General features: G+C 36.9%; 1 protein-coding gene across 1 annotated transcript in view; it reads right to left on the reverse strand.

Moving 5' to 3' along the window:
* ANOS1 (anosmin 1) overlaps window positions 1-2101 on the reverse strand; it is a 256068-nt gene extending 253967 nt beyond the window's left edge. The window contains exon 1 of the mRNA XM_036746532.1: window positions 1840-2101. Within this exon, the coding sequence (XP_036602427.1) occupies window positions 1840-2049 (210 nt within the window). The 5' untranslated portion in view covers window positions 2050-2101. The remainder of the gene's footprint in view (window positions 1-1839) is intronic.
* Between the last annotated feature and the right edge of the window lie 24773 nt (window positions 2102-26874).

Below are 26874 nucleotides of genomic sequence, written 5' to 3' on the forward strand. Positions count from 1 at the left end.
CTAGTCTTCGCCCTCCCACTCCCAGCAGGTTCCTCAGGCTTTCTGTTCTTCCTATGATCCTCTTACAGATCTCTCACCTCAAAACATCCGCTAAGCACTTGCCTTTCCTTGGGCATTCTAAAGGAGGGAGAAGAGGGAAGAAAAGGGAGAGAGACAGAGACTAAGACTAAGCGACCGAAAGGCAGAGAGGAAGAGAGAGAGAGAGAGAGAGAGAGAGAGAGAGAGAGAGAGAGAGAGAGACAGACAGACAGACACAGACACAGACACAGAGACAGAGAGAGACAGAGACTAAGACTAATAGACCGAAAGGCAGAGAGGAAGAGAGAGAGAGAGGGGGGGGGGGGGGACACAGAGACGCAGAGACGCAGAGAGACACAGAGAGACGCAGACACAGAGACAGACAGACACACAGACAGACAGACAGACAGACAGACACACACACACACACACACACACACACACAGAAGAAGGGACCGAAGGCACAGATGAAGAGACAGAGAGTGTGTTATGACAATATTAGATGCAAATAAACCGTGGCTAGTAAATCATAAGCTCTAGTTAGAAAGGACTTCAGAGATTGTTCGAGCTAGTGAGGATTGATTCATTCATTGTATTTGTATTCCCAGCGCCTAGTACCGAGCCTAGCACCATTGACTGTGAAGGATTATAGCCTAAGAACTGAAAGGTCATCTAGTCCAACCCCTTCATTCGACAAATAAAGAAACTGGAGTTCAGAGAGGTTAAGAGACTTGCCCAAGGTCACACAGGTAAAAAGTAGCAGAGACACGGTTGAGCCCACGTCTTCTGAACGCAATGTTCTTTCTGCTACATCACGCTACTTCCCTGGAGATTCATCTAGACTTTGTATAGAGGCAGCACAACCCACCCCCAACAACTTCCCACCCCACCCCCACTACCCTTTCTTCCCTCACCCCGTGCCTCATCTCATTTATTAGTTTGAGACTAAAGCTTTAAGGCTCCGAAGCTGGACAGACACACACACTCATGCATGCTAATTGGTAAAAACAACCCTGCCCCAGGCATTTGATGGGCGCCGGGATCTTCCTCCGGGTAGTCGGTATTTTGCCCCGCGCGGAACGTCAAAGTGATTCTAAGAAGGCCAAAAAAAGGGCGGGGGCTGGTCCCAGCCTGGCACCTGCAGGGAGGCAAGGATGACGGTTCTCGTGCCTCTTCTTGCAAGATAGAAGCCCAGGTACCTCCGCCACAGCCTGTTCTGCCTCCCTGACTCACCTCCTAACAATCCTGCTTCTAATAACCACACATGCAGCTAACCCCTGGGATTCTGGGCAACTGCGCTAATAGTTTGGGGAAACTATCCCAAGAAACAATCCAGAAAGATCAGTAGCTAGTTCTGCATACACATCTCCAATCAATCTCTCGGAGGAGTTAGCATTGGGGTAGGGGACGGGAGTGGATTAGCTTTAATTTCCCAAGCAAATAAAGCAACCCAAAGATGCCACTTTAGGCTCCCTTAAGGGTGAGAAGAGGGTCAAAGTGAAGGTGAGATGAGAAGGGGGAAGTCCTCCGTACGCACTTTCTGAACGCTAACCCTGCACAAGGCAGGACTCCGGCAGGCGGTCGATCTTTGCCGAGAAGTTTTCTAAGAGGCTTTGGTAAGCTCCAACTCCCACCTAACATACATGGTTTCACAGCGCACCCCCGCGCCCCAGTCCTTCAAAGCTGGGAAATCCAGAGGAGTGCAAGTGACAGACCAGAGGATAGACAGCGTTGGGGCAAAGTGTCTGCCGGGGAGCTAGAGGTAGAGATGGAGAAGGGTAATATTTTTAGGCAGTGGGGAGATTTTTTTTTTCACCATACCTGGAAATGCTTGAAGAAGGCTGAGATTCGAGTGATCTGCAGGCTAAGGCACCTGGAGGTGCATCTGGCTCTGTAAATACTGACAGCAGAAAGAGTCTCGTCCTGCTTGCGGGCGGCAGCACCAAGTCCCGCAGCTGTAGCCAGGCAGCCCCAGGAAGCCGTAATCCATAGGAAAAGGGTCAGAAACACGCCTGGATCCTTTAACACCATCGCTTTGTGTGTGGGGAGGGGGAACAAGGAGAGTACAAGGAGCAAGAGACGCCTGGATAAGCTCCTATGCACCGGTCTGGTGCTGGACTACTAGGGGAACCTCACTGCTGCAGAAACTAAAAAAGAAAGTTCAATCATTCAACTCTGTTCACCCCCCGCCCTCCCCCTCCCCACTCCCCTCAGACCTCCCCTCCCCAACACACACCCCTCCCCTCACTCCCTGGAGGGGGTGGGGTGAGGGTGACAGGCGACTGTGCCATTGGCTGAAAGAAATGTGAGTGACAGTTGAGGCCGGGCTGTCCGTCCCTGGGCAGGTCTTACGAGCTGAAAGCAAAGGGGCAAGGAAAAAAGTGAGGGAGGGACTGGCAAAAGTTACCCACCCTCCTTCCATTGCACAGACATTCCGGCTTTGAAACCTGTATACACACCTTGGGGACTCACCCATTCTCCCTCCTCCTCCTCCTCCTCCTCACATACACACCTCAGGTAAGGCATAGGCAGGCAACTTCCTTGTGTTCAGCTTTTGCCATCCAGTATTGCAGATAACAGGCACTTGTGGCTGGTCTCCCATCAAGAGGAAAACCAGGAAAGGATGATAAGGACTTGGTGCCCCCAAGGGCAACAGAGGAACTGCTACATGAAATTACAGACGAGTCAATTACCCCAAAGTCCAGAAGTTATCTACCAAATTTACCCTAGCAAGGTTACTAAGATTTTCCTTTACTGAAACATGAGTTTGTAATACAGGAATTTCATTTCCTAAGATACAATGAGCAGAACAGGGCAGAATAATGAGTATTGAAATGGAAAGGGGTCATGGAGAAGAGAAAGGGGAAGCAACATGATGTTAAAGAATGAAAAGGGAATTTTGTAGAACTGAGATCTAGAAGGTTACCTTAGAGATCAACTAGTCCCAGTATTCTTAACTTTGTGTTATGGGCCCCCTTTGCCAGTCTGGGGATGCTTATGGACCCCTTCCCAAAATAATGTTTTTAAATGCATAAAGTAAAATACAAAGAGTTATAAAGGAACTCAATTTTATTTAAATTAAGTAATCAAAGTTTTTTTTTTTTAAGTTTACACAATCCTGGTTAAAAACCTCTGAACTAGTACAACCCCTTTAGTTTGTACGCAAGGAAACTGAGACCCAGAGAAATCATAATTATCTGTGCCAGGATTTAAACCCAATTCATAGGTCACATACAAATGAAGAAATTAAAGCCCAGAGAGTAAGTGACTTGCCCAAGTCACAGAAATCAATAGAAGAACTAGGATTTGAACTCACATGAGTACTCTGATTCCAAGTCTACAACATTTCCTAGTCAATCACACTGGTTCATTGGTTCTCTATTCAGTGCTTTTCACATTAATATATCTATCATCTTCCCCCATTCGAACTTGAAAATGTGTTCTGTTATTTACTACCTCTATGACTAGGAGAAATACCTTCACCTACCTGAGTATTAGCTTTCCTCATCTGTAAATTGTGACTTCCCACTCTAAATTCAATGAAAGGGGTAGCAGAGAAGACATCACCAACTGTTTTTTTTCCCCTCAGGTGGTGGTTCAGAAATATTCATGGAGTTTTAAAGATTCTCTGATCTCCATTATAGGATGTCTAAGACGAGAGAGATAGAATTAATCTTTTTTTAATTATTGAGAAATAAGCTGTAAAAATGGTCAACATTTATTAACAGATCCACACTGGTGCTTTATTAGCATTTTACTTATTCCTCTGATAATGCATTCAAGGGTGGGTAATTGGTCCCACAAAAGAAACTTCCCAGCTTGAGAATAGGACACATCCCCCAACAACCTTTCTCATGTTTTTGTTTTCCTGGTAACTCCACTGCAATCCTACTGATTTTGTAGTTGGGGTATGATATTAAATCATCTGTGCCACCCTCTTCATCTTACAGATGCAGAAATGGAGGCCCAGAAACATGACTTATTCAAGGTTGACTGGGGGCTGAACCAAAACCAGAATTAAAATCTCCTGACTCCTACTCCAATGTTTATTTCACTAAAACTAACCACTTGTTTGGATCATCTTTCATTATTCTATCCTTTTCTGTAAACTTCTCTATTTTTTGATGATGAACCATTATACATAAAAATGGTCTTTACTGATTTTTCTATATGATTATGTGGAAGATATGACTAGTAGCTAAAATGAATAATTTCAAAACTATTTGATGTTATAATCTTTCATAGTACCCTGACGTCAGCATGACCTTTTAGATCCAGTGCCACTGGCCTTGTATATGGGAAGGCATGGTTTCTAAACCTACCATAGATATTGGAAAAATCACTTTATATTTCTAAGACTCAGTATCCCTATCTTTACAAAGAAAATAGTATCATGACCTTCCTAATGGAGTTGTTTTAAGGCTCAAATGGTGTATATATATATAGATAGATAGATAGATAGATAGATATACACACACATACATACATACATATATATGTATGTATATATGTATACTTATATATGTGTATGTATGTATATATGTATACATATATAAATATATATGTATGTATACATACTCGAATGAGCATATATGTGTAATATGTTATATGTATATATAAAATATGTGATATGTTACATGTGTGTAGACATGTGTACACATGCTACTTTGAAAACTTTAAAATTCTAGGTCATTATTATTACTCTAAGTGTTCTGGCAGGTAGGAAAAGTATTGAGTGTTTGAGAGTATATAGAGAGCTATCTTCAGAGAATGTGTTCTATTTCATATATATATATATATATATATATATGATTTTTTAAAAATCTGATTAGCTATGTACTCACGTATACTTATACTGAAAAGTAAAGGTACTCAGACACCAATACTCCCTTACATTTCAAATACATGTACATTCTAATATGAACATACCTAGGCAGACCAATCCCTCTATATAGAAATATACATGTCTATGCACAGGGAATTTAGCTTACAATGTTCAAATGCTTAGATATGAATATCTCATTTATCCAGATAGAACCTAAGCTCTTTGAGGTCAGGGACAATTTCATTTTCATCTTTGTCTCTCCAGAGTCTATAACAATGCCTGGAACATAGGAAGGACTAAATAAACATATGCTGATTATTTGATAGATGCTTTCCTAATTAGTCCATTCAGACTGAATACATCCTATCTCTTGACTAGTTTGCCATATTTTCTATACTTTTACTTCAATCATTGTGATATCTAAACATCTCATTAGCATCTTAATATAGCTATAACATGCTGTCTTTCTTCAAGTAGGTAATCTAACATAAATATCTATATACACATTGTCAATCAATTGTTCCGGTAACTCACCCATGTGTTTGTCCATATGTGTAGTAAAGGGAATTACAAAATCAACAGCTTTGACTTTATTAAAGAATCCACGGTATCAGGCCCAACAACTCCCTATTTAGGAAGAAAAAGGAATTTCCAGCTAAGATTTCAATGAAATGATTCGACTCAATGATTTTCTTTAGAGCCCCGCAAATCTACAATTGAAATCCTATTTAACTGGATAATAATATCATTTCTGTTGAAAATTATGGTGCATAAAAGCACAGTCTAAAGTTGGGTAGCTTATAGAGAAATGTATAAAGACATTATTTGTGTCACTTGATCTTGTTAATGTTGTGAAACTCTTATGTTTTGTTGTAAGTTTTATTGTCTTTTCATTTTTTTAATTACTAAAATATTTTCATGAAACATGAAGCAAACTTCGAATATGTATGTTCTTAGATGTAAAGTTATACTAGTAGCACCTTTTGGTAGAATCAGAGGTTTTTATTATGCCTACATTTTTAATGTAACTTTAATTCATAATTTTACATTTCATAACATGACTGTAGCAGAGAGAGATATAAATATTTGTGAAAATTTCGAGCATTCTGAGCTTTTAGCAAAAGCTTGTAAACATTTGAATGGATTCCTGTACCTTATTTTAAAGATGTGTGCTTATGCATGTTTTATAGCACATTTGTCTTCATGAATAAATTCATTTGACACATTTATACTTAAATAAGTTCATTTTATACATCCATTTTATAATAAGCCAAAAAAGAAAGAAACCACGAATTTCTGCTAAGTAGAACTTTTGATGAAATATGTTAGACTACATTGGACATGATACTGCAAATTGTATTGACTTTTATTTATCAGTGTAATTATACACCATTCACCATGATTTACAGAATGAATTATAGGGCACTTTCCCATTGGATTCATTTTTAATTGTAGTTTAAATGAAATCTGAAGCAAAAAGGATAGTCAATTCAGTCAACATTTAAGATTTATACCTCTTGTACTGTGTACATGAAACCCTAGCACTACCACACGGGCAAACTGTGTTGCAGTAGGAAATAGCAAATCTTGACACAACAAAAAAGAGGTCTGAGAAATGTAAATTATACACCTCTCGATTTTTTTAAAGTTGCATTGATATGTTTTGTTTTGGCATTACACACATTTATAGATTAACCCCACTCTATGGAGGGTCTCTTGGAACAAAGCAAAGCAATTAAGCAAAACTAATAATACAGCATCTTCATCTGAAAGTGCATGTAACATTCCATATATATAGCACCCACCTCTCCATTTCTCTATTTTTTAACATTTAAAAATTGAACAGAAATCTATTTTCTCTCCCTCCTACTGTACATAGCCCCCAGAAAGAAAAAAAAAGAGAGAGAGAGCGAGAGAAACAAATTCCCTCTAGCAAATATTCATAGTCAGGCAAAACAAATTAATAGCAATAAAACAATTTACATGGAGCTTTAAGGTTTGCAAAATGCTTGTAAATATTATCTCACTTAGCCTTGCAACAATCCTGGGATGCAGGTGCTATCATAACACCATTTTACAATTGAAGGAGTCTAGGCAGATAGAGGTTAAGTTGACTTCCATCTGGGGATCGCCAGGCATAGAGAACTGGGACTAGAATCAGGAATATCTAAGTTCAAACTTGGCCTCAGAAACTGTAACCTGGGCAAGTCGTTTAACCTGTCTGCCTCGGCTTCCTCAGCTATAAAGTGGGGATAATGATAGCACCTACTTCTCAAGGTTGTGAGGATCAAATGAGATATTTGTAGAGCACTTAGCACAGTGCGCATAGTAGGCACTTAATTACTCCTTAATAAATACTTCTTTGGCCATGGTCACACAATGACACTTGTCTGAGGGTAGATTTGAACTCAGGTTCAGGACTCTAGCCACTGAGCCACCTAGCTGCCTCATTAGTCATATACAAAAATGTCAGTGTCTCATTTTGCCCCGTAAATCTATCACTTCTCCATTTTTGTATTACTGTCTTACTAATGGTGGAATGAAAAGTTCTACAGCATGTAAAGAAATGTATAAGACATTCTACTTCTCAAACACTAACTTGAACCTTGTGGCTTAGATTTTTCCAGAGTAGAAATTAATCTAGTTGACTTGATCTCTGTTGGTATAAGTAAATGAAAAATAATACATTAATGTATGGATATCAAAGAGAAAATAATTTTCACCAAATTTAACTTAAAAAACAAATTGTCACCAAAGTTCTTGGCTCATCTTGTTTAGGGTTTCAGAGGCAACATAAAATATAATAGTCTAAGAATTAGGTGGCATCCAATGTCCATTTTGTTTGACAAATGTATCACTTAGGTTTCCTGGACTCCATTAAAGGTAGAAGAGAAACTTCAATCTAATTGTCTTTTATGGCTTAGATCAAACATTCCATTAAAATTAACATATGTATATAAATAGAGGCATTCAGTAGATTTTTTAACATTAAAATGTTCATCGTCCAACCAATTTCAGATTTTATTAAGAGGACAAAACCTTGTTAATGCTCATTCTAATGTCATATTTCAGTAAATATTGAAGAAAGTTTTCACTTATTTGACAAATATTTGCACCAACTTTGTACAAGACACTGTGCTAGCTACTATGAGAGACACATGAAAAGATTAAGACATGTTCCATGCCTCCATGGAACTTATATTTTAGTTTATACTAAGGATATACAGACTGGCATTCAAAAAATATTTCAGCTGATTTCTCATATGGAATGATTAAATGTTAATTTTGCACATAGGAAGGTTGGAGAGTTGGATATAGTGAGGACATTTCTCTTGGGGAAAGAGAACGCATTCTTCCAAGTGTAGAAATCTGAATGGAATAATTTTCTTTGATTGGTATATATGAATCTAGGTTGGAATAGCCTCCTTTTCCCACTAATTAATGTCCATGTCAGAGTGGGAAGAGAGTTCCTCCAAAGGTACTGAAAAATCAGGACATGTTGCCAAATTGGACTGATTACAAAGACCAAAATGGATTTTCTCAGACCCCAAAATGAGTTTAGTTTCTGTGTCTTCCTTAGAATGAGAAATTTCTTAAAAATGCAATTTACATTTTGACAGTTTTTCCCTAATCTTCCTTCTTTGGTCCAAATGGGAATAGATATGTTTCAGACAGTGGCAATCAGTATTAGATTGAGCAGAGACAGAGCACCAAATGAAAATATCCAATCCAAGCCCAGCATCCTCCTACACTCCCAAATGCAAATTCCAATGATTTGACAACTAGACGTTTCAGGTACCACTCAGATTTCGCCTCCTTTTTTAACATTCAAGGGAAAAAATGTAGTTTATTCCTCGGAATATAGGCCACCTCATCTCCCCATATCTGGCATATAAACTCTGAGTGATGTAAAAATGCTGATTATTTAGGAAGTTTCAACATGAAATGTTTCCTGGACAGTGGTCATCAAGATTCATGACTAGGGAAAGAATCTTTCATGGTCTCAAAGTAGTTATTTCCATATGTGTATGTAAATACATGTATATACACATAGAACGTGTGTATACACATATGCATGTGTATATTATATGTATGTATCTAGATCTAGATTTGTGTTTCCTTTCCAAGACCTCTCATTTCGAATACATAACCTTTATTAAGCTCAGGGAGTGACTTGTATTCATATAAACACAGAGTAAAATTAATTGGGAGCCCAATCTAGGGAAAAGTTGAACCATCGAAAGGAATATAAAATTGGAAATGTGTTATTGGGATTCTTTTAAACACCTAACAAACATGAAAATGTATCTGGTTTGTAGATTTTACAACATTACTAAGGGTAGAAATATGACCTATATTTTTGTGCCACTTACTCCACAGGGTTTTCATGAACCAGCATCATACAAATAGTTACTTTTTATCATGAGTAACTTTCTATCATGAGTAACTACCTCATTAAATCACTGTAAATATATACATGTGTATATGTCATATATGACACACATGTATATATGTATACATATATAAGGTTCCCCCAAAATCATGTTAATGTGTGCTGTATACATGTATATGCATACACACATCCGTGTGTGTGCGTGTATATGCGTGCACATATACTATATACATGTATGTGCATATATGTGTACACATATATAGAAGAAATGCAATGTTAATTGTAACATTTTTTTATTTATCGAATGCATCCCTTTACTAAGCACACTATGTTATTAGTTATAACACTTTTAGTATGTGATACTTAACACACCCACCAAAAGAAAAACAAACCCTTTCTGGGAAAAATGTACAGTGTTTCTCCACTTTATACTGCTGGCTACTTAGATTAGGGAAGAGTTGAACTGGACACAGGTAGGTTCTCTTCTTAAATAGTGATAGGGGCTGGATCTCTGATTTCATTGGCATGGGGAACTCTCTGCAATTTATAGTATTAGAATCACCTAGATCAAGCACTGAGAGACTGTCACTTGCCCAGTCGCATAGCCAATAGGTTTAAGTTAAGAGGTAGGACTTGAACCCAGGTCTTCTTGGCTCTGAGGCCAGCTTTCTATCCACTATACCATGCTACATCTCTTATTGTTAAATGAGATTTTAAAAATCCATTGGCAGTTTATACTATCTGGAAGGAATTTTACTATCATTCACATATTTTTCCTGGGGTTTTGCTCAAAATTTATTGTCTGTGTTTCATTTTACCAGGTAATCAAAATACTAAAATAGAGAAATAAAAATTTAAATTTTTGTTGGCCAAATTCATTTATCCTTTTCAACTGTTTCCCCAATTCTATAAAACATGAATTCTTGAAATCATTTCAAACATATCTTTAAATTTGAGCTCCCCAACCACCACCATACCCTCGTCATTATTCATTCTTTCTTTCATTTGAATATTCAACGAATATTTATTGAGTGTTCACTCTACATAAGGTGCTCGGTGCTATCAAACTTACTCAGTTACTGTTATGTATGAAATATATCCCCTATTCCAGCCTAAGCAATTTCTAATGTTTCATTTCTTACCACAAAATTTTGAAAATTTGTGAAGATTTAAAAGGTCTTTCTTACAGACTTCATCAGTTTAAAACATGAATTTTTATTTTCCATGCTCAGTCTTGTAGTATTTCTGTGTGTTAACTTCTGCCGACTTCAGAGTCTCAGCATAACAGCTGCTGGACGCAGCAAGTGAGGCCCGTGTTTGTGAACATACAAAAGGCTTGCTGTTCAGTGCTAGTAAAACTCAACTCGCTAGGACATTTGCCCTGACAAGGAGATTAAGAAATGCAGAAACCTCTCAAACCCAAATTCAAAAAGAAAGAAAGAAATTACAGTAAATAATCATAAATTTCCAGGATAATCAGTATATAATACATAATCCCATAGATATGAAAAAATGTTTTAGTAAATATGCAGGTGTTAACAAGCAATTAAAATAGGAAGAATTAACAGCTGCATTTTAAGCCCCATTAGTGACTAAAATTTTATGTAGTTGCATACAAACATATGTTTTGAGGTCATGAATCAACCTAAATGTATATTAAGCTACTAACACACTGAAAAGGAACATAAGACCTAAATCAAAAAAAGATGCATGAACTTTTTATGGGATTTCATTCAATTGTTAGAGTCTTCATTTTTTTTTTTTTTTACTTTCTGTCCGTCTTGCCACCTAAAATTTGGTTGGAACTATATGGAAACAGGTCACTCTTTTTTAGCCTTTGCTATATAGTTCCAATTGAATGATCTAATCTTTTTATCTTCTAATTTTTAATTAACATATAAAATGACAAAGTACTATTATGGTAGTTTAAATGTGTCTTGATAAAGGAACCAAATGCTGATTTTATTTTATTTTATTTTTTTGATATTTTAAAACTGACTGACATATACATTAGGCTCTTTAAATACCAACACAGTTTTGGAGACAAGCTTCTGAAAATTTAGGAGGAAGTTTTTTACAGGAGACAGCGCCACATACTGGTCAAGGGAATGAGATATAAAGAAAAGAGAAAGCTTACTGTTGCACTGAGATAATCTAATTTTATGGTGAGGTTTTTAAACTCTTTAAAAGAATTTAGTTTGACTGTGGTAGTCCTGTGATATTATCAATTAATTCCCACGTTTGATCAATTCTAGTGTGCATTTGGGAATGGAAAAGTCTTCCTGTTTAAATATAGTCACTGAAGTGAATTAAAGAATAAATCAGCAAAATGGTTTTTAGATTTTTCATGTGATTCTTGCTGGCTTTTAGAAACTTCTCTGAAGATACCCCGTCCAATTAAATGATAAAGATGGTATTTATATTCATTAGTTTTTAAAAGAAGGTTTTGTTCTGGAGTTTTGCTGGAGAGCGAATGCTTGCAGTGCATGTAATAGTTGCTTCTTGGGGATTTGGTTAAAGCAAGGGAAAAAAAAAAAACTTTCCAAAAGAAGATGTGAATAGATTCTTATGCCTTGTGGAAATGAAGGCAGCACAAACCTGTGACAGACCCTGCAGTGATAGAGGAGAGGGTGATATAATACCTACCTTCCCTAAGCCTCTCTATCTGCCCTAGGGAAGATCAACAAACAGTCAAGACAGATTGAGATAAGCAAATTTAAGTAGGGAAATAAATATCAGACCAAAAAGACCTATGAAGTTTCTGTGAGTAAATATGGCAGATATTCTTTTCTTAAACATCTTTGTATACTCCCTTGAGGGAGGGGACTGAGGATGGCACCTAATAGTTTACCCTCTTTTTGACACTCTTTCAGCTTTTTTTGTTCTAGTCCCATTAAGAGCTTCTGAATACTGCCTGGTCTAATCTCAGGTATCTAGTGTAAAATGCACCTGCTTTCCTCTAGTGCTCCTCCCAAACACGTGTATAGTATGAACAAACACATATACATACATATTTATGTGTATATGTATATACGCACGTATACAAGTGTGATGTGTGTGTGTATGTACATTATATTTACACTTACATGAATAATGTGTATGCATATGCATACATGGTGTTGACATATAATGCAGTGCATATTTGTGGATCTACATTGCACATATGCATACATATAGAAATACACACTGCAGTTTTTATATATGCACACACACATGGAGAGAGGGGAGAAGATGTGTCCAATGAGGAACTTATCTTCCCTTTTGTTTGTTTTCACAGGAAATAATGAGGAAGCCATCAGGCTGACAAAAGATTGACATCACTGAATCTTGAGCCACTGATTAATTCTGGAATTCATAGTGGAGAAGGAGGAAAGGTTCTCTAAAAGAGACTCATGCACGAATTGATCTGGTCACAAGAATCATTGACCTAACAAGTTTCATCCTTTTGTTTCTATTGACTGATGATGAACATTTGTAGACAATTTCTACAGGCTCATCTTTATCTATTGGGAACATATTGCCAATGTCTTAATGATATTCCTCTTGTTCTTCCTCTCTGTAAGGGCCAAATGTTCAGAGAAATTGGTAACCCAGATCATTCACACAGACAAAATCATTGACCTGAGAACTGCAATAAGTCAATTGAAACAAGTAGGCAATTTTGAATCCTACACTAACTCCTTCAGATCATTAGTGTTCCATGGAGTGAATTACACTTCCTTACATTGCACCCCATCATGGTAATTGAAGTGATATTTTTATTTCCTCCACAGCAGAATACTTACTTAAAATAAAGGAATGTCCAGTCTTCATTCTAAATTTCCCACTCCTATTTTTTTTACATGTTTTCAAATTATTAGAAAGACAACTTATTTTTTACCAATTTAGTATTTATCAAAAAAAAAAAAGTTAGCTTTAACTTTAGCCCTGGATTGAGGTTTTTGTTTTCCTTGAAAACCTAGACTGGGAGTTTCTTATTCAGTCAACATTTAACAAAACTCACTCAATATTTATCAGGCCTGGATAAATAATAGACAGCTCCCACCATCCCCTCCCCCAAAAGTATCTAGAACTAGAGATAAGATATGCCTACTGATTGTGGAAGCTTTTCAATATCAAGCTTAGGAATTTAGGCTATCCCAGTATTTATCAATCTTTTTTCTGTCCTTGGCATAGTACTATTTTTTTCTTGAAGAATCATGATATACTACTCTAGTGTTGGGATATTCTATTTGTTGTGTACTCCCTTGTTAGAGGGAGTTGGGATATTCTAGCATGTATCGTATTTGCAGGTATAAACTCCATGCAATTCATGGAACCTTTAGGGAAACTCATGGCAAATTAGTGTGTTGTGGCACACTCTTGCAGATGCACTGAGTCAGTAATTGACTTAGTTGACCTCTAAAACCCCTTCTAGCCCTACATCTATGATTCTATGATTTTACACAAGCATTGCTAGAGGACTGTGAGCAAAGAAGTGTGAACACAGCTTTGTATAAAAAATGATGGGCTCACAGCTGTGAATAAGGAAAGTTTATTTGACAGAAAACAGTGGAATTGGAAAGACTCAAGATAAAGAAAATAGTTAGGAGGCTACTGTAAATGGTCCAGGATAGAGGAAATGGAGGTGTTCATCAAAGTGGTAGCAGTAGAAATGGGAAAAAAAAAAACAAAAAAGCAGGGGATACATAGAAGAAATACTACATAGTAAAATGGGCAGAACTTGGCCACTGATTGGAGGCTGAGGGAAGTAGACAGAGATATAAAGCCTGGATGGGACATTTGTTCAGCCTAGGCAAAGTTTGGGGTTTTGACTCATCTATATTTGAAAATGGTTCCCCTAGAGGTCTTGAATCTCAACTATGACACAGGCAACTAGACTGATAAATTATAAAGCAAATATTTACATGGAGAGGGGCGTGTTCTGGTGTTAAAAGGAATATTTATTAAAAGGAATATTGAAAATTCCTCAACAGGCCCTTCTGTTTGTTGAGTCCTCCGCGGTCACCCATGATCATCATCATCATCACATTTACATAGCACTTTGAGCACTTTGCAAAGTGCCTTACAAATATTATTTTTTTTATCCCCACAACAACCATTGGAGGTAGGGGTTATTAGTATTCCCAACTTACAGATGTATAAACTGGGGTAGAAACATATTAAGTGACTTCCCCGGCATCACACAGCTATTAAGTGTCTGAGGCCAGATTTGAACTCAGGTCTTCTCCACTCCAGGTCCAGGGTTCTATTCACTGTACTACCTAGTTATTTTAACGAGCTCTAGTGCTAGCTCTGCAAATAATTTTCAAAGAATTAGAAAGACAACTTGTTCCTTATTAATTCTGCTGCTTCCAAGGTTAGGAGCATGAGGGACCAGTCAAATTGTGGTGCAATTAGTAGAAACCAGGAAGGAACAGGTTTGGGAAAAACATTATGAGCTCAGTTTTGGACATTTTAATAACTGACATTTACATAGTACTTGGAGGTTTCCAAAGTGCTTTATATATATGTGTATATGTATATATATATATATATATATATATATATATATATATATATATATTTCCATTAATTCTCACAAATTCTATGATGTCATTTCTACAGCTTTATCATCCCTATGCTAGAAATGAGAAACCAAGGTTCAGAAAGGTTAACTGACTTGCCAGGGATCACCCAACTGGTAAGTACCTGCAGCCCCATGAGTAGTGACACTCACAGTGGCTACAGCTGCTATGAATATGCTGGCATAATTCTGAATTGCAAAATATAACAGACTCTCTCCGTTGAAGGGGAAACCAAACATTTATTCAAACACCAGAAAGCCAAATCCATCCTAGCAGTAAAGAAATGGGCGCCACCATCCCCAAGCTTTCCCTCTGCTAGGGCCTTCCCACAAACAAGGGCAAATTACTCCCTCTGTGTTCTGTGTCTCTCTCCCTCCCAGCTCTGACTGCCCTGTCTCACTTCCTCCCAGTTCTGCTCCACCCCTTCCTTCTCCACTCATTCAGCAAGCTCCTCCCACCACACACTCATGTGACTCAAACTCATGTGACTCAGACAGGTCACATGGTCCTATTAATGTGGTGGGAAGAGCTTCAAATGGTATTAACATTAATTCGGCCCCAAGATCTTTCATGGCTACCACATAGGTCAATGGGAGTTTAGGGGCAACAGGTATCAACAGAACTGTACAACAGTGTGACAGGGATAATGCAAAACAAGTACATAAAACAATATCTTATGGTAGGGCTTGAGCACAAGCACCCCATCATTCCCTCTCAAATGAATGGGCCCCAAAATCCCTTGGGGTAAAGGGCAAAGGTCTCTTCTTCTATAGCTACTTCCTGCTGAAATTGGACACAGAGCTGTCCCTGCCCCAAGAGATCCCATTTGAGGGGTCTGTTCTTTAGCTGGCATCCAGAAGAGCAGCCAGAATAGTGTGAATTGACCCAGAAGCCAAGGGCAATTAAAATAGCCAGAAAGAAGTTACATTCAGTAGCATCAAATGCTACAGAGAAATCGAAGGGAACAAAGACCAAGAAATTTATAATTGCAAAATGACACAGAATTTCGGAATTATAAGGATCCTCAAAACCCATCTAGTCCAACCTATGCAAATGATGGGCAAATTTAGAGACAACTCCACTCCAAATGTTCATAGCAACTATTTGTGACTGACCTGTGATAGAGAATTCGAAGCTCATATTGATCTGATCAGGCCCAGTCAAGACACACTGTACCTTGTCTCCAACATAGTGATGTAATTTTGGTCCTCTTCAAAAACACACTTGAAAAATAATCCCTTCTATGATAATTCTGACAAGTGGCCATCTAGCCTTAACTTAAAGATCTCTAGTTAAGGGAGAAACCTTCCGAGGTAGCCCATTCAGCTTTAGGATATCTCTAATTATTTGAAAATTTTGTTGTTTTTTTTCCTTACACTGATACATTATCCTTGTCTTTTACCCTATTTTTACATTTCATGTTTTATATAAGGGCAATAGGGGGCTACAGAAAATCTGGTAAAATTCTCAGATACCCATGGCCATTGTGTGTTCCTGTGCTGAAAAACCCATGGTGTACTCTTTCAAATTGGCAACGTTAATGCTATTTCTTCTGATGGAAGAAAAATGATTATGAAAAGCTTTCTAAAAACTCTACTGATGAGATACCATTTATGTGTCTTGGAGAATTTTATTCTCCTGTGTGTGTTATAGCTAATGACTTGAATAGAAATTGTAAACTGGGAACAAATATTAGCAAATTCATTGATTAAAGTCATGTTTATTAATTGTCATCTAACAATGTTAACTTAAACTGAAGTCTCCTAATTTATTACCATGATTTTTCCTCGCAGTAATGTCTCCTTCTTTCACAAGGGTGTAGGAATTTCATTTTGTTTAAGTAAGGCCCACCTTCAGTCAATATTTTTGCAGAATGAAAGTTCCCAGGAAGGCAAAGTTTCTTAAGCTAAATAGTGATTGTTCTTCACAATAAAACTGTAAACAGGGCCATTATTTACTGTTTCTCTATTACTGTAGATATATCCCTTTTATGGAGATTAGTCCCAGCTTGGTCTTTAGCTATACCATTTGTAAAATTATTCAAGAGCTACATCTGCATGATTAGAATAAAATAAATTTAGGGTTATCTGGATAAAGCTTTAAGCCAAAATATTCAGACAATTAACTCAATTAATCGGATTTTCTTTCCCAGTGAAAATTTGGCTTTCATATGCCCTCAAAAAATAGAATATACCATCAACATTTATTTAAATATTTAAGGAAAAGAAGTTTTGTTCAAATATTCTATTCAATTTTATATGGCTTTGAAACTCTAAGATTTGCCTACAGCAAGGAACAATGAACAAATGTACTGTCTTAGGTTTACCCTTTAAACAAGCTATTTGATTACAGAAGTTAGCATTTGAATGATTGACAGATTTTCATTTGTTTTTTGTTGTTCCTAATGAGCCTTATTTTTTAAAACATTTTTATTTAAAGTTTTGAGTTCCAAATTCTATCCTTTCCTTCCTCCCTTTGCCCCTCCTTGAGATGGTAGTCAATCAGGTATAGGTTATACATGTTCAATTATGTAAAACATTTCCATATTAGTTATTTTGTATAAGAAGATTCAAATAAAAGAAAAACATGAAAGAAAGAAAGTGAAAATAGCATGCTTCAGTCTGTATTCAATCAATATCAATTCTTTCTCTGGAGATGGATAGTATGCTTCATCATTGTCCTTTGGGATTGTATTGCTGCTAATAGCGAAGTCATTCACAATTCTTCATCTAACAATGTTGCTTTTACTGAGTATAACATTTTACTGGTTCTGTCTACTTCACCATGCATCAGTTCATAAAAGTCTTTCCAGGTTTTGCTGAAATCATCCTGCTTGCCATTTCTTATAGCACAATAATATTCCATTGCAATTATATACAGCAACTTGTTCAGCTATTCCCCAATTGATGGACATACCTTTGATTTGCAATTGTTAGCCACCATAAAAAGAGTTGCTATAAATATTTTTGTACAAATAGGTCCTTTCCCCTTCTTTTGGATGTCTTTGGGATATAGACCCAGCAGTGGTATTGCTGGATCAAAAGGTATGCATGGTTTTATAACCCTTTGGTCATAGTTCTAAATTGGTGTCCAGAATAGTTGGATCACTTCACAACTCCACCAACAGTACATTAGTGTCCCAGTTTTCCCACATCCCCTACAGCATCCAACATTTTCCTTTCTTTGTCATCTTAGCTACTCTGACAGGTGTGAAATTATTTGAAGTTGCATTTCTCTGATCAATAGTTATTTAGAGCATTTTTTCATACAACTATAGAGAGCTTCGATTTCTTTGTCTGAAACTGCCTGTTCATATCTGTTGACCATTTATCAACTGAGGAATGATTTGTATTTTTATAAATTTGACTCAGTTCTCTATATATTTGAGAAATGAGACCTTTGTCAGAGATACTTGTTGCAAAAAATTTTCTCCCAGTTTTCTGCTTTCCTTATAATTTTGGTTGCATTGGTTTTGTTTGTGAAAAAACTTTAATTTTATATAATCAAAATTATCTATTTCACATTTTTAATGCTCTCTATATCTTCTTTGTTTCTAAATTCTTCCCTTATCCATACAGATTTTAGTTTCTTACTATGAAAGACAAGACTGGTGAAGTTCAGACATATTCATTATAAACCAACATGTCATTTGTAAATGGCAACTAATATATAATGTTCATAAGAAACCATAAACTAAAATTATCTCATCTATTTGTAAAATAGAGATTATTCATGAATAGCTTTCCATTTTAAGAGGATGAGGCGATTCCATTCTGTCTCAGGAAGACAATGAGACAGTGATAATCATTATAGTCACCAACACAAAAACAACAAACCCATTTATTGCTATCTGCTAGGCATTGGGCCCCTCAGAAGGATCTGGAAATACAAAGGGCCATAAGATATCAACCCCTCTCAACGAGCTTGCACTATCTCTTTTCTGCTGAGTACATTATATGCTAGTAGCAGAAGAAAGAAGGAAGCAGTTTCAATTACAAAACACAATATTATTCAGTATGTCACTATCAGTATACAGCGATGTACACTATATATCACTACGTACTCTTCCCATCCTCCTCATCCTTGACCATTCTCTTTTTCTACCTTCGGGCCTTCTTTTCTTTTCTCTCTGTATTCTTTCTTACCAACATTAACAGCTTTTATAGATTCAGTTATCATATTCATGCATGACTCTCAGATCTATATATACAATTCTTGTCTCTCTCCTGAGCTCAGTACTACATAACCAACTGCTTTTAGGACATTTATGACTAACTCCCCCATAGGCATCTCAAGCTCAATATGTCCAAAACAAAACTCATTATATTTTCCTCCAAACCCACTCGTCTTCTGAGCTTCTTTATCACTGTCAAGGGTACTATCAGCCTTCTTGGCATCAGGTTTGCAAACTTGATGTAACTCACAATTCCTCATCTCTTCACTCTCTCATTCTCTCATCTCACATATCATTCCGCTGACAAATTTTGTCATTTCTATCTCCAGAACATCTTTCATATACAACCCCTTTTCCTTACTCACATGGAGGCCATAGTTCAGACCCTTATTCTTTCTGCCCACACTATTTCAATATCCTCCTGTTTTATCTTCCTGCCTCAAGTCTCACCCCCCTCCAATCCATTCTCCACACAGCTGCCAAAGTGATTTTTCCTAACATGCATGTCTAATCACATAACCTTCTTGCTCAACAAACTACAGTGGTTCCCTATTGCCTCTAGGATCAAATATAAACTTCTCCGTTTGACATTTAAATCTCCTTGGAATCTAATCCCTTCCTACTTTTCTAATCTACTTTTCTTACATATTGCTCAGCTCCCCTCCCTCTGTAACAGCTATACTGGCACTCTTCCACAGATATTACACATTTCTGTGCCTTTGCACTGACTTTCCCCATGCCTGGAATGTACTCTTCCCCTTCCTGTCACCTATGAAAATCCATCTTTTCCTTTAAGATTTAGCTTAAGCACCACTTACTAATGAAGCCCTTCCTAATTCCTCCCAACTCGGCTTAGTATAATTCCTGGCACATTGAAGGTACTATATACATACATATACTCCCCTCATCCTTCTCCTCCCTCCCCAAACCACATTGTGTTCATTTTTATTTGTATTTCCATTTCTACATTCAAAATATCACTTCTATCCAATCTTGTCTCTCCACTCACATAGTTACTACCTTATATCAGGCTTCCATAACCCTTCATCTAGATTATTGCAATGACCTCTTAATTGGTCTCTTTATTCCAAATTTCTTACCACTTCAGTCCATCCTATATAGTGCTGCCACAATAGTTTTTCTTACATACAAATCTGATCATGACTTCTCTGCTCAGCCAACTTTAGAGACTTTCTATTGCCTCTAGGATTAAATATAAATTCCTCTATTTAGTTTTTAAAGTTCTTTACAACCTAACTTTCCAGCCTCATTGGACATCCTTCCATCCTCTCTGTTACAATCCTACTGGCTTTCTCTCTGCTCCTCACATGTGATATTCCATTTCCCATCCCAGTGTCTTTGCAGTGACCATCATACATACTTAGAGCCCTCTACTCAACTCCACCTCAGAGAGTCTATCTTTTCCTATAAAATGCAGCTCATGCACCATCTTTTGAATGAATCCTTTCTTTTTGTTGATGTGTTTTTGCTAGACTATAGTGATTTGTTAAGAAAATGATTTCTATGGGTTGGGGAGGAATCAATGGAATGGGACAGTAATGTTTGGGAAAAAGGAAGTTTCTAAATACAGTTGTTAAAAGCACAAAAATAGAACTGGATTTGGAATACTGAGAATTTGTTTTTCAATCCAAGTTATGCCTTTTTGACTTTAAGCAAGCCATGATCTTTCTGAGACTCAGTTTCCACAACTGCAAAATGAGACCGATTAGATTCAATTTTATTTAACAATATTGTTAAGCATGTGCCAGGCATTGTGGATACATAGACAAAAAAAGTCAATGCCTTTAAAGAGATTACTTTCTATGGAGAGAAGAAGGCCAATCTGTACATAAAAAAATTTAATACAAAATACATACAGAGCCATTTCATGTCTAGGCACTAGCAGCTGGGGGAAATCAGACTAGGCTTACTACACCATGTGGTACTTGAATTGAACTTTGAATGTAGCTATGGATTGCATGAAGCATAGTTGAGGAGAGAGTACATACCTAAGGTCCCTTCCAGTTTTGAATCTATGAGCCTGTGATCCTAATAAGATTAGCAATAACTAATTATACATAGCCCAAGGGTAAAATTATATCAAACTGCCACATTCTCCCATTTTATCATACTTTAAAATCATTACTAGTCATCCATATATGTTTAGAGCAAGATGAAGGAAATAGATTTCTAGTCTACCACATGCAAACCTATGCTGGAGCCAGCTCCAATTGGCCCACAAGGATCAATTGTTAATTTTTTTAGTGTAAGTGTTCATATCTCAGAAAGTTTGATGTATTCTTTTTTATTGTCTAGGTTTAAGAAAATGGTGGGGGGGAAATGTGTAATAATGCACATTAAATTTTAAAATGTGTACTTCATGCATTTTTTTGACTTGCAGAGCCAGCTTTTAATCATTTTCCAACTGACTATATGACTGAAGCAGGTAGTAGGAATAGGTCAGCTAGTTCAGACTGGATAGGTGACTAGAACTTGAAGTAGTCTAAATCAAGAAGTTCAAGGCTCTTGCACTTGGAAGTAATTGGTAAGACCCAGAGGAGCAGTGCTTGGGTCTAATTAGAAAGATCTTAGAGTCTAAATCCCTTTATTAAGGGGATTTGTTCTGTGAAGTATGGATTCAGTCAAAGGGCTGCACTTGAGGACTTAGAGGACCACATGTGGCCTCCAGGTCGAAGGTTCTCCACCCTTGTCTTAGACTGAAGAAGTCCAGTACCCGGGATAGCTCCTTGGAAGTGACTTTATGACATAGTTGTGATATCCTGGCTCTGTAATAGGAAGACCTGTCTCAGTCACTTCCTTTCTCTAATGGTCGTTTTCTTTATCTGTAGTTTGAAGATGTCCTCTAAAGTCTTTCCATCTTTAGATCTGTAGTTCTGTCCCTTCTCAGGGACTCATTTTTCCTAATCTGTAAAATGGGGGAGGGAGTTGAACTAAATGAATTCTATGGTCCCTTTCTAGCTCTAACTCTATAATCCCCTCTTTGAATAAAGTTGGAAATTTTTATTATACTCAAGAGTGAATATTCTCGTGAGTCCTTCAATATAAAATGTCAAAGAAATTGTCAAATTAAAAAAATTATAGTGATTAACAGGAATCAGAACATGTAGACATACATAATGCAAAATATTTTATGGAGTTTACCATAGGCAAAATCAAGGGCAGTTAGGTAGTGCAGGCGATAGAGAGCAGGGCCTGGAGTTAGGAAGAGTCATCTTCCTGAATTCAAATCTGGTCTGACCCTGGGCAAGTCACTTAACCCTATTTGCCTCAGTTTCTTCTTCTATAAAATGATCTGGAGATGGAAATTGCAAGCCTCTCCAGTAGCTTTGCCAAGAAAACCCCAAAAGAGGTCATGAAGAGTCAGACACAACTGAAACAGCCAAGCAACAGCAAAAATAAGCAAAATTATTATGAAAATGTAAAAATATGAATTTGAACTGTGCTACTTTGTCCTAATAACAAAAAATTATAGAATCATATGACTAAAGGGGTCATTTTCACTTATCCTATATTAGGAAAAGAACTATTCATTTTTTCTCAAATATAATGCATCTGGGAATATAATGCAAGCTTGTAGTGCCACCTACAATTCCTTTACACAAACTCCTCCCCAAAAGAGATATATTTCAGGAATGATTTTCTGAACACAAAATATGAAGGAGTATCTGTATTTCTTTGCTTGCAAAAAGATGTTAAAAGAAATAGGAGTTTAGGTTAGGAATTTGCTAGCCTGAAAGAACAATACATTCCATGAAAATATCTAATTGACACTCAAAATTTTTTGAATATACTTATGATCTCAAAGTTTCCTTTTAGCTCCGAGTCCTGTGATCCTATTGTATTGGACATGAAATACCTTGAATTAAAATTTCTTGAATAAGATATGGAAGGCTATAGTAGCTTCTATTCTCTGGTGAACTATATAACTAGAAAGATCACTATGGAAAACTGGTCAGTCAGATTGACCATGCATTGTTTCCAGTGGATTGGAGGAGTGGTGGGTAAAAAGGTATTGGTATTTCAGTATACAGTTTTGCAACTCTCTAATTTGGCATGGGGAGAAAATGGCCTCATTTAAATTTCAACATCAAATTTGAGTCACGCAAACCCAATCCAAGAAATGTGATAGACTGCAGAACTATTTTACTTGCACCATTTTCCCTGAAAATTTGTTAGAATTTCTTTTCTGGGACCTTGCTATCCTAAATAGGGAGTGCCTTAACTGGTCCATTCTTTCAGACAGGGAAGAGCTATGTTGTACTTCAGGCTCTTCTCACAAACTTCTCACCAGCTGCTCTGATAACACATACATACCTTTCCTCCTCACACCCAGGCTCTTACTCTTTATTTCTGGCACCATGATGAAATCAATTTTCATTGTTCCTAGAAGGGATGTGTAGGGTAATAGCCCTATGGCCCCACTCACCATCCCTGTAACTTTCTGGACAAAAAGTGTCTCCCTTCATTCTCCAGTCCCCTACGTGTGTTGTGTTCTTCTTTCAAAATATAAGCTTTCTCTGAGCAGAGACTGTTTTTGCTTTTTTATTTGTATCTCCAGCTTTTACCATCTTACCATCATGCTTTGTATCTAATGAACACTTAAGGAATTTTCATTCATTTTTTATTTCATTTCATTCATTCATTCACCCATATTTTCTTCCCATCCACACCCACTTAACCGCCCCCCCCCCCCATTTGCCATGTAGGCAAGAAAGAGAATATTTCTGAGGGCAAGAAAATTGAAAAATTATAAATTTTAGCAAAAGTATTATTTGTAGTTGATTGTTGAAACTAATTAAAATACAATGCTATGGGGAAAGCATTTAATTGAACAGGGTATCTAAATTACTTTTGATGGAAGAAATTTCAGTTTTTTCCTATACTGTGTCAGTTTGGGGATTGAACCAGTGATTATTTAAAATAATTCTTTTCATGGGCACCACCTTGTGACTAAGTCTTCTACCCAGAGCTGTAACCATTTATTAAGTGCTTCCCACATACCAGACACTATGCAATGCTTTGGAGTTACAAAGACAAAAGAAAAAAATAAACTATTCTTGCCTTTGAAGGAATTAAATTTTATTGGGGTCAAAAAAGTACACAGAAAAGTCGTGACAAAACATAAACAAAAATAGTAACCTGACCCCAAAAAGTATATGAACAACCAATCAGAGGTTGGGAAGATGAGTTGAATCCAACCCTCCACACAATGGCAATTGTGAGGCTTATCTGCAATGGAACATATCTATCCTTATTATCCAACAACCACCCCACTCCAAGTGCTCCCTCTGAGGACTTACAACCTAACAACTACCCAGTTACCCACATCATCATTGAACAAGTGACATTAGGAATATTTTTCTTATTCCTCAAAGTGCCTAGTACTTATCCTCTAAGTCATCTCAAGACTTCAGCAGGCACCTAGTGGAAGACAGAATCTATATTTCGGGGCAGTAGTTGATAAATAAAAGCCCCATCAGTCCCTTTTTATTTTGGGTAAGACAGAGATATTTCCATAGTATGGGCTACAGAAGAGAAGTAATAAGTATTTATTAAGTAAGTTCCTACAGTGTGTCAGACCCTATGTTAAGTGCTTTATAAATATTACCTCATTTGATGTTCACAACAACCCTGGGAGGTAGGTGTTCTTATTATTCCCAATTTACCAATGAGAAAATTGAAGCAGACAGAAGTTGTGACTTGCCTAGTGTCAGACAGCAATTAAGTGACTAAGGCTGGTTTTAAACTCAGGTCATCTGACTTCCAGACTAATGTTTTATCCACTGTCCCACCTGGTTGCCTCAGGTTGTGATCTGCATTGTAAATCTCATTACATTAACTATCTCCTCAAACTCAGACCTCTTCCAAACTTACCATCCTTCTAGGCATGCAGGTTTACAACTTCAATGTCATCCTTTACTCCTCACTGTTCATATTCATTCAGTTACCAAATTTTATCATTTTATCTCTACCTTGTACACATCTGTCCCCTTTTCTCTACTAATATTACCTCTTGCCATCCTCCATAAAGATGCTAAAGTGCTTTTATTAAAGCGTAGCTTTGAACATATTATTCCACTACTCAAAATCCACTGGTTCCCTATTTACTCTAAGATAAGATAATCAGTGCCCAGCAATGCTTAATAAACATTCAATGATTGAAGGGTTTCATTTTTGCCCCATCTTTTAAAAGTACCTATTTTCAGTAAGCTTTATAATATATAAATATATAACATAAAGGTTAATATTAATATCAATACAACATATAATGCATTATTATTTTATATTAATACGTTGCTATAATTAAACTTAATAGTAATGTATTAATAACTATTAAGTTATTATATTAAAAATATAATTATTGTTACACTAACACATATACCTAATTTATAAATAAGTAAATATGCATGTATTGGGGTATATGCTTATTTTTTTTAAACTGATAAGGATACATGATCCAAAAAGTTTGGCAACCACAGCTCTAGCAGAAGAATTCTTAAGGAAAATAACTGGATACGAGCATAGCAATTCGAAAGTTTTTGTAATAGTCTAAGTGAGAAATAATGGGGCCCTCGATTACAGTTGTAATTGTGTGATTGGAGAAAAAGAGATTTATTTGAGGTAGATTGTGTGGATAGAATATACAAGACTTGAAATCTGATATATATATATATGTATATATATGCATATTTATATTGTGTACATGCATACATGCATGCATATATTTCAGATATCACAGTGCCTAGCATATAGTAGGAAATAATTCTTGTCGATTGATCAATTGACATGAACAGTGAGAGAGGGCCAAGTCAAGGTTGATTGTCAGGTTTCAAACTTGAATAACCGGAAGGATGGTGGTAACTTTAACTGAAATGAAGATGTTAAGATAAAGGTAAGGTTTGGAAGGAAATGAATTCCATTTTGGACATGTGAAGTTAGAGATGAAGATAGAATCCAGTTTGGAGTTAACATGGCACAGTGGATGGAGTGCCTCCCTGGAATCAGGAAGACCTGAGTTCGAATGTGACCTCAAATTCTTATTAACTGTGTGACCCTGAGCAAGTCACTTAACTCTGTTAGCCTCAGTTTCCTCATCTATAAATTAGCTGGAGAAGGAAATGGCAAAATGCTCCAGTATCCTTGCCAAGAAAACCCCAAATGGGGGTCACAAAAGGTTGGACACAACTGAAAAAGACTAAACAACAACAGAGAATCCATTTGGAAATAGTACTAGAATATTTCAGGTGCTATTGATTCTGACGGCGATTAAATTTAGAAAGCTTTGAAAACACTTCAGATACACAGAAGGAACTAAACTGAGCACATAGATAGCAAGAATAACTACTGGTGGCCATGGGTGGGGAAGGGGCTCTTCTCCAATACCTTGTACCTGACAGCCTCCCCATCAGTGTCTGAGGACATATTTTTCACCAGTGTCCCCACTTATGCTTTTTAAGTACTGTTGAACAAAAGCCGCTGATTATGGCTCAGCTTTTACCTAGGTAACTATGGAGGAAACCTAAAGATTCCACAGAAGTATTGAAGTCATTGTAATAGAAAGGGTTGATTAAAGAACAATTCTGCTTTTTGGGTACAAAATCAGGGCATTTGCAAGACCCTACAAGCCTAGTCACCAGTTGCTTTTCTATGGAATTCTGTGGAACAATGAAGTAGAAATAGTAGTCAGCTGAATGAGAAGTGTTGACATTAAGAATGACAGAGTTCAAGACTACACACAGCTGGCTAGAGAACCTAATAAAGCATACTATGTTACTGACAAAAACCAGTAGATGATACGAAGAACGTGAGGATGAAAAAAAAATCTAGCAAAAAGTCTGACTATATTGTTGACAAAACCAAAACCACTTTTCCATTA

The sequence above is a fragment of the Trichosurus vulpecula genome, chromosome 2 (genome assembly GCF_011100635.1).
Source record: "Trichosurus vulpecula isolate mTriVul1 chromosome 2, mTriVul1.pri, whole genome shotgun sequence".
Taxonomy (NCBI): domain Eukaryota; kingdom Metazoa; phylum Chordata; class Mammalia; order Diprotodontia; family Phalangeridae; genus Trichosurus; species Trichosurus vulpecula.